At 33.8% G+C, this 9855-nt stretch overlaps 1 protein-coding gene across 1 annotated transcript in view; it reads right to left on the bottom strand.

Moving 5' to 3' along the window:
- Window positions 1-9855, bottom strand: part of LOC117111663 (peptidyl-glycine alpha-amidating monooxygenase B-like) — a 63866-nt gene that overhangs the window by 27621 nt on the left and 26390 nt on the right. Inside the window, exons 4-5 of the mRNA XM_033254639.1 lie at window positions 7745-7835; window positions 2894-2982 (exon numbers count right to left, since the gene is read on the bottom strand). Coding sequence (XP_033110530.1) covers window positions 2894-2982; window positions 7745-7835 — 180 coding nt within the window. The remainder of the gene's footprint in view (window positions 1-2893; window positions 2983-7744; window positions 7836-9855) is intronic.

The raw sequence follows: 9855 nt of genomic DNA, 5'->3' as shown, positions 1-9855 counted from the left end.
CGTAGGCATAGGGCCTAGGCCTAGCTAGGTATACAGTAATTTCATTTTACAGTAGTTTGGAACGATATCAGGAGTGGGGGTGGTGGCAGTGGCCTACTAGGACTACAATTTATTTGAAGCTATCTTGAGTCCGATCGTCCACACCAGTTGGGCCCAATCGTCGTCAGCCGAAGTTTTCATTAAGATGATCAAGAACGTATACGATCAGGCCCTAGGCTAGGCTTAGATTGCTCTGCTGTGTATACTACTACCGCATAACAAAGAAAGCGACCCATGCGGTGCATTCTTAAAATTGTACACACATTATTAAAATGTATTAGACGATAACACGATATCACTGACTGAACAATCTACCACCCTCGCATCGCAGTAACTACTGTACTGAACTAGGCCTAGCTTAGGCCTAATGTTTTTGTGGAAAGTTAGATAGTCGTTATGTACCCAACAGTCGGCTGTCTTTATATCTTCACTTGTCTTCAATTTGTATTCAAAGGGTACATTGCTGCATAGCCAACTGTCGGGGATATATGGTACCTTCATATGACTACTCCATAGAGATAATAAGAATACTAGAGCGCTAACCGCAATGTATTCGATGTTCGAAATACGCAGAACTGTGTGGGTACCATCCAAGATGGCTGCCATAGATTTAGCCAATCAAATTTCGCTAAGCACCATCATTTGCAATTGCGCCCTCAATTTACTCAGAGGGTTCAGTACAGCTAGCTACCCGTATGTTTGAAACTCGAGCGTTGCGGTGTTTGGGTGTAATAAACACGATTTTTTTCATTCCTTGGTACTTTATTTTTGAATAAGATGCTCCACTTGGCCTCGTTTTGGCTACAATAGTTTAATAATTTGTTATTACCATTACTCATTATCATTAATGAAATAATAGTCAGTCAGAGGGCTTATTAATATGCAATATGTAATAATATGTATACTAAGCCTGAAGGTGGTGCTTTACTACGACGGCCATCTTGGATGGTACACATACATAACTCTGCATTGCTGCGCCATCTTGTCAACACTAGTTGTTTAATAGCTCTATGGACTACTCATACAACAGAAAAAAACGTTGCATGGAGTTAGTGAAAAATGGAGATCTAAATGAAAAAACGATGTATTTCAGCAAGTATTAAAACCTTTTTGTTTTATTTTAGGCCTTCTTCAAAATACCTATGTTGATTTTTTTTGCCGTAAAACCAAAATAGTTTCATGCATGCCGACTTGCTGATCGGTTAGCGCGAGCCCTGACTGAACTCTGCAGAAAATCCACATCGAACTTTGCATCGCGATGTAAAACAAAATGTCGGAAAACTTTTCTTTGACCCATGCGCATTTGCATAAATGTCTACACACATACGCACACACATACTACACACAATAAAAAACAAAAGAAATGTGAGAGTGATTACAATAGTTCCTATTGCATTACATGCATAGGAACTAAAAATGATAAATAGGATCAGAAAAAAAGAGATTAAAAATGGGAATTAAGAGAAAAATTAAAAATAGACAAAAAATTAAATTGGCTTCTTCTTGAAAACACTATATTTGATGATTTCTTAATTGCTTTATAATCCTTGTCAGGTTTATTACTAGACTCAGAAATGAGAATACAAACTATCAAGTAATCTGTTTGTTGCCTATTACAGTTTACATTTCAACTTTGACCTTTAAAATTAGAAAATGATAACATTCCTGAGTATGTGTACTCTTCATATTGCAGATTGCTAGTAGCTTCACGGTAAAAAACTATACGACAAGGTACGAAAAAACGAATGTGGATGCGTAATGTGGGTGTTAGGAACATAATTGAAATGTAGACTGTCGGTAAGTGATAATATGGCATGTTTTTGAAGTAACAATAATAAGTTTAATGTCTCCTGTTTGTAACAGAAGCACAATTCTCAGTGGGAAGTACAACAAAAACAATATGCAAAGAAAAACCTTTTTGAAAATGAATTACACTGTACAATAAGTGAATATCATAAAAATTGATTAAATTTAAGGTGAATATTATAATAATTAATGTAAATATCACTGTGTTTTTTCAATGCAGTATAGTAGTTATAAAATAAATCAGAATACTGTGTTTATTAAATAATTTAAATGCCATTTCGTAATTAATTTATAATTTGATATTTATTATGGATTTTAAGATATAAATAAAAATAATAAAATATAATAAAATAAAAAGGCAAATTCAGGAGAGCCTGTAAATAAGTCCCTAAATATATTTATATCTTTATATGTCTTTTTTTTTAAAGTCATTTAGATATTAGTTATTCTAATGAACTGTAGTCTACAGTCAAATACACAAAAGGAAACAAGTACCTTTGATAAATAAAAGTGTTCAATGTGAGTTAACTGTATCAGATTTATGATAGTATGTACAATCAAGTGTTGTATTGAAATGTAAAGATTTAACTGTAGAAAATCTGAATAACGACAAAGAGGTTTGGATTTGGATTCCAATATTCAACAACCGTTTAAACCCAATAGGAGTGATGATATACAATGATAAAAATATAAATAATGGTGATATTGTTGAAGATGACATAAATACAGGTTTCCCTCCAATTAAAGACCACTTTTGGGACCGAGGTTTTCATGGGCTTTAGCACCTTTTGTCTCTAATTATAATAATAAAAATAAAAGACATTTGTTAATTTGAGACGACAGAAATTGGAGGTGGTCTTTAATTGGAGGGGTCTTCCATTAGATGGAGACCTGTAGATGATTATGATGACAATGAAGATGATGACAAGGAAGATGGTGATGATAATAATTCTCAACAGAATTTTATGGTTTTGTATTTAGCCATATGGGGCTTCAGTGAACTATACCCTGCAGTGTCTACCACTGTATATTCTGCTTGGTAACTTACCAGAAGGGATGGAAGGGGCAGGAGCATTTCTTGCCCAAGCAAACAAGATCTGCGATGATCTAGAACATTGCGACATGGAACCACAATTCCTGTAAATAAAAACAATAGAAGTATCACTATCCATATTAATTTAAAATCAACAATTATAGTAAAAGAATAACAATGGAATTGAATAAACAGATGCATTAAATTTAAATACCTTACTTATTGGAAATGAAATTAAGTATAATTATATTATATAACTATAATTCTTGAGGCATACCTGAAGTTTATACCTATTATGTTTAAGATGGAAATTATTATCAACAGATCCAAGGTGCAGCGATGGGCTCAGCTGTCTCTCCCATAAATGTATATTACATTTATATGGAACACATTGAACAAATTGCAATTAGAGCAGCGCCAAATCCACCTCTTTGGTGTTATACGTAGCGGGATGACATCTCATTGTAAAGTGGAGCGAATCGAGTCTCACTTGGCTGGGGAAGCCCCCTGGAAGCCACGGATATTTGATGAATTATGACAAATTTTTATTACTTATTTGATAGGCATCGAGTTACTATAATATGACTTCTTGTAGGCTATGCTTTCTAATGTTGACATCAGCTTCCAAAACCAAAACATTTTTGAATAAATACAAGAAACAAAGAGTATGCAATGTAACCATCTAATTTATTTCCAAATCCTCATTCTTGAAAGTGAAATTCTATATTTTGGAAATTTTGCATGAAATCTGTCAACCACGTTGTCATGGTCGAGGTTGCTTCACCTATCACGATGTATTCCAACCATCATGAGGCTATCTAAATGAGCATTTGTCATAACAGAATGCAAATTATTTTTAATTAGTCTCATTGAATTATTATTATTATTATTACTATTATTATTATTATTGTTATTGTGGTTGTTGTTGTGATGAAAAGTTAACACAAACGATATGGTGGCTAAACGAATATCATATGTAAATATTTTTTTTTATTTGTTTGTTCCCCAACAAAATTTATCGTCTATAGCTATAGCCCCCCAGCCCCCACCTCTGGCGCCACCCCTGATTACAATTGCAACACTTTCTTCAAACCCACCAACACACTAATAGGCAGCCCTTAGCAGCCCCCAAAGACAAATCCAACAAAAGACATCAGCCTGGTGTATTTTATGTCAAGAGTCAAAACAACAATTTTCCTATTGGCCAGTGATCCAATCATCATCTTCTTGGTATCTGGATCAGGGATTTTCTCGTATGAACGAGTGAGTGTGTACAATATGTTATTTATCTGGATCCTGCTGCTAATCCTTTACAGTAGCTGGTTTGTGTAAAACTAGGCTATACGTTTGTTATGGTGACGTGGAAACTGCTGCTTGTGAAATTGACATTTACAGTACGAACCTTCTTGGATGTAAAATTGACTGTCTCATAGTTCAAAGGCTGTGTTCATCTTATTAACAATAAACGTTTGTTTGGTTGCTGCATCTCCAAGTGCAAGGCATATTTACAAAACATTATGCACAATGTTTTGAGTTTCTTAATTTTTTCTTAAGACATAACCTTTATTTTAAAAGATTTATCTTTTCTAACAACAATGCTTTTATCAATATTTAACTATTTGAAAAAAAAAAAACTATAATATTTCTCAGAGGTCTGCATGGCGAAAATATTAAATACTGAAATATGTTTCTGAGAACAAATATTGGATAACTGACTTGACAATTTGTTTGAGATTTCTTGTTATGTCGTTGGACATAAGATGACTTGTTTGGTCTTAGAGAACCTAATAGAAAGTTATGACAGACAGATGTTCCATACGTACTGCGCAAGTAAAAGTGCGCGCGCGTAGTGGAAAATTATGAAATGCTCAAAATGGACTGAAACGTGCTCTAATTTAGTCAAAAAGTGATTTCGAGCATTTTAAAAATTTCACGCACGCGTGCGCGCGCGTAGTGAAGCACACGCGTCAAATTAGGGTACAGTACATTCAACATTAACCCGAAGTTAATGCTCACTTAATACGATTTCGAAATGGCAATTGGTTAGGCTGATATGATCGATAATGTAAAAACGCAAAATTGCGCGTATATGACGTCACGCATGACTGAGCGCGTTGAAAAGCTTACCATGACTATTCCAGACCAAGCCAAATGTTCGCTGACAGCGATTTTGCGTAACTCATGGCATTTTTTGAGATATCGTGCGAACAGAAAAGGGGAGAAAGAAAGAAGAATAAAAAAAAGAAGATGATTCTGTACAATAACAATAGGTGATCCGCTAGTGTAGCGGATCACCAATGAAAAGAAAAAAAAAAGATAAGAGATTTATCTGTTTGCCATACATCAAGGGTACCTCAGAACCGCTTTTAAAAGAATCTTTAATGATTACAATCAGGGGTGGCGCCAGGACCTGCCCGTCGGAGGGTCTAAAGGCCCCGACGGGGGGGCTAGTGGAGCGAATCGAGTCTCACTTGGCTGGGGGACCGGGGGGGCCGCCTAGGGCCCCCGGTGGGGGCCCAGGGGGGCGAATCCCCCTGGAAGCCATGGATATTTGATGAATTATGGCGAATTTTTATTACTTATTTGATAGGCATCGAGTTACTATAATATGACTTCATGTAGGCTGTGCTTTCTAATGTTGAAATCAGCTTCCAAAACCAAAACATTTTTGAATAAAGCAAGAAACAAAGAGTATGCAATGTAACCATCTAATTTTGGAAATTTTGCATGAAATCTGTCAACCACGTTGTCATGGTCGAGGTTGCTTCACCTATCACGATGTATTCCAACCATCATGAGGCTATCTAAATGAGCATTTGTCATAACAGAACGCAAGTTATTTTTAATTATTCTCATTGAATTATTATTATTATTATTATTATTATTATTATTATTATTACTATTATTATTATTATTGTTATTGTGGTTGTTGTGATGAAAAGTTAACACAAACGATATGGTGGCTAAACGAATATAATATGTAAATATTTTTTTTTTATTTTTTTGTTCCCCAACAAAATTTATCGTCTATAGCTTTAGCCCCCCAGCCCCCACCTCTGGCGCCACCCCTGATTACAATTGCAACACTTTCTTCAAACCCACCAACACACTAATAGGCAGCCCCTAGCAGCCCCCAAAGACAAATCCAACAAAAGACATCAGCCTGGTGTATTTTATGTCAAGAGTCAAAACAACAATTTTCCTATTGGCCAGTGATCCAATCATCATCTTCTTGGTATCTGGATCAGGGATTTTCTCGTATGAACGAGTGAGTGTGTACAATATGTTATTTATCTGGATCCTGCTGCTAATCCTTTACAGTAGCTGGTTTGTGTAAAACTAGGCTATACGTTTGTTATTGTGACGTGGAAACTGCTGCTTGTGAAATTGACATTTACAGTGGGATGTAAAATTGACTGTCTCATAGTTCAAAGGTTGTGTTCATCTTATTAACAATCAACGTTTGTTTGGTTGCTGCATCTCCAAGTGCAAGGCATATTTACAAAACATTATGCACAATGTTTTGAGTTTCTTAATTTTTCCTTAAGACATAACCTTTATTTTAAAAGATTTATCTTTTCTAACAACAATGCTTTTATCAATATTTAACTATTTAAAAAAACAACTATATAAAATTTCTCAGAGGTCTGCATGGCGAAAATATTAAATACTGAAATATGTTTCTGAGAGCAAATATTGGATAACTGAGTTGACAATTTGTTTGAGATTTCTTGTTATGTCGTTGGACTCAAGAGAAAGAAAAACAAAAAGATGACTTGTTCGGTCTTAGAGAGCCTAATAGAAAGTTATGACAGACAGATGTTCATTGCAGGGGTTTATAAAAAGTGGTTTGATGGTTAAAGAAGAAAGATTTTCGATGTGCAATCATTACTACAAAATTATGCTTTTAATACTAATTTATTAATAGAAATATGTATCCAGGGTTGTAGCTGTAAAAAAATAAGAGTAGGTGATAGACATTTTAAGGAACGGGTGAGTGATAGCATTCGTTAAACTCTAAATAATAAAAGTGGATTTTAAGGATGGAAAAGTGGGTTAATAAGGGTGGGTAGAGGGCCATGAAATTAGCTTTTAGACTGGGTGGAAAACTTCAAAGCTGGGTGGTCCCGCCCACCATAACTCCCTATCTAGGACAATGAGCTTGACTTTTCATATTGTATTTATGCCTGATGAGTGTGGGTAGATGGTAGCTACTCATATTAAACAAATTTGTAGCTAAAATAAATACAAATAGAATCGTTAAGAGTTTGTGTACATTGTTAATTTTATATTTCAATCAGACAACACACGTTGTGGTTAATTCACCACAGCTTATTTTAAATCGATGTTCATCAGAAACATTTTCGATCATACCTAGGTCTTTGTCAAGTGATACAGGATATATATATATATATATATATATATAGAGGCATGCCTCTTAAGTTTAGTTTTGGCCTTCCTGTTTACTTGTCCAGGCTGCTTATTCTAATCCCACCTAGCCTACTGTTTCTAATCATGCTTGCATGAAATTCTCACTTTATACTATCTGGCTTTTTCAACCCTCACTCACTTGCCACTGAGGAAGGACTAGTGTTGTCCGAAAGCTCTGGTTCTATTTCTGGCTGTTTACTGTACTTACGTTTACTTTTTAGCTGTTGCTTATCATTTTTGTATCTCTACCGAGATCCAGCCATTGTTTCCCACAGCATTGTTGTTTTTTATTAAAATGTATTAGACGATAACACTGACTGAACGATAGATGTGTATAAGAGACAGATATAAAGCTACATACCTTTTGTTAATATACTTTTAATAAATATTGCCATGAATGTGTACAATATGGACGATAATAAATGTGATATATACCATGCATTACTATGGTGCTCTTCTATTGCATCACATCCAAACAACATCATGTGGTGAGCTGTATCCATGCTGGCTTTTGGTTCGAAATTCACTAAAAATGCAAAAAAAAAACAAAAAAAAAAAGGAATAAAAAATATTAACAAGATTTGAGAAATTTATCATATAGAAAAAAATAGAGGCAAGGTGTGGGAAAAATCGAATTTGTATAAATTAAACTCAAATCACATACAGTAAATATCTATTTTTAAAATAACATAAGGATGCTTCTAATTATTGAATGATTGTAATTAAAATGCTATATTGTAATTTATACTTTTAATACATTCTCTATATGTTTTGCTGTTCTCTGATTCCCCACATCGGATGGAGACCCACTTTGACAATAATTTATTTTACTTTTTGGAATATCCTGCCGGCCCTTGCGGGAAATCAGAGAGCAACATTTATTGTATCTTTTTTGTTATTTTCGACTGTTTTATCCTTTTATATTGTAATTGATTTCGGCTAAATAAATGAAATTAAATTAACACCATGGTACAGAATTCAATACACTAAAACTCAATTTGAAAGAAATATATTCTTATGTATGACGCTTGCCATACAGAAACCACCATACTGTCGCAAAATGTTAAACAGAGTAAATTAACATTAAAGAATGTGCCAGTATTGTTTAATACAGAGAAGCTGTAATAATACTTTTACACATAGCTTTATAGAAAGTTGATTCCATTAAATGACCAATCATTTTAAAGTTTAATATATGTGGAGATATGAATATATAAAAAAGTCAATTGTTTTGTTTTGGTCACTGATACTGGCATGTATATATACAGTATTTTTGAAATATGGTATATTTTTTTGCAGCAAAAACGGGGCTCATAAAAATATACCATAATTGTTATACCGTATTTTTCCCCACTATTTTTGTAGAATTATTCCGGTATTTTGCAACAGATACCGTATTTTTCATACCCCATTTCTGCTGCCAATAAAAATACCGTATTTTGTGCCGAATCCTGACATGATGTAAAGAGCCAAAGGATAACGCGGGCAGGTTTTTTTGATTTTTTTGTCGTGGAAAAGCGAAAAATATTTCTAAGCTGTAGCAGAAGTTGGGGTGTAAAACTTCCTTCGTTGCAACTTTTAATTATAGATGAAACAAAAATTACAACGTTCTTTAAAGAAACCATGTTTATCATGAGCAGAAAAAAAAACTCACTACACAGGTCAATTCAAACTTCCGTCTCACGAAAGACATGTTGGGTAAAAGAGGACCTTTTAAACAAGACCACCCAAGAAGAACTTTTAGCAGAAACGGGACGCTGGATTTCAGATACCGTATTTTATACGGTATATTTTATACTGTATTTTTAGGAAAAGCAACAGAAACAGGCCCATAGTATACAGTATGTGGTCATAATTTGGAATTGTCATCAAACCTATTTTGGCCGTTTTGTCAATGGGATCTGACAATTGGTTTGTACTGTAGTATCAAATAAGCCTAGATTATAAAATAAGGAAATAGTGGAAAATAAATAAACAAAGAAGATCTTTTTTATATGTTTTTTGTACAGTAATCAAATTTGTAAAGTAATCAGTAAAGTAGCATGTTGTAATTTTATTAGGAGTCGTAATATGATTGTCAATAACTGACAATTTTGAAATAAAAATTGTTCATCCATTATATTCATCTAAAATTATAATTGTTAATTCTCATGCTTGCATTCAATTTCATTGAGAATAAACCCAGACAATTCATACAATATGATTCAGTGAATTCTATTATTAAAGGTTTGATTTTGATGCCAATGATTCTCTCAAGGCTTGGTTGATTCTGTCCTATGCTCCATTGTTGTTTCAAATACACATGTATGCATTATGCATTTGTCAAAGTAAAACAGAATATTTTACTTTATTTTTTTTTAATTACTGGCTTAAAAAAGTCAGAAATATAACTACCCAACAGATTCTGTTACATAATTTTTTGACAGTTACTTTTATTAATTTTATTATTTTTCAATTCTCATTTGACAATGGGGAGCATGCCACTTATTGAATGCATAAAAAAAAAAAAAAAAAAAAAAAAAACCAGTCAAAACAGTTCCTTAATT

Source organism: Anneissia japonica, unplaced genomic scaffold (assembly GCF_011630105.1).
Source record: "Anneissia japonica isolate Jap-2015-1 unplaced genomic scaffold, ASM1163010v1 scaffold351_len699533_cov169, whole genome shotgun sequence".
NCBI lineage: Eukaryota > Metazoa > Echinodermata > Crinoidea > Comatulida > Comatulidae > Anneissia > Anneissia japonica.
This window is presented reverse-complemented; position numbering and strand designations above follow the sequence as displayed.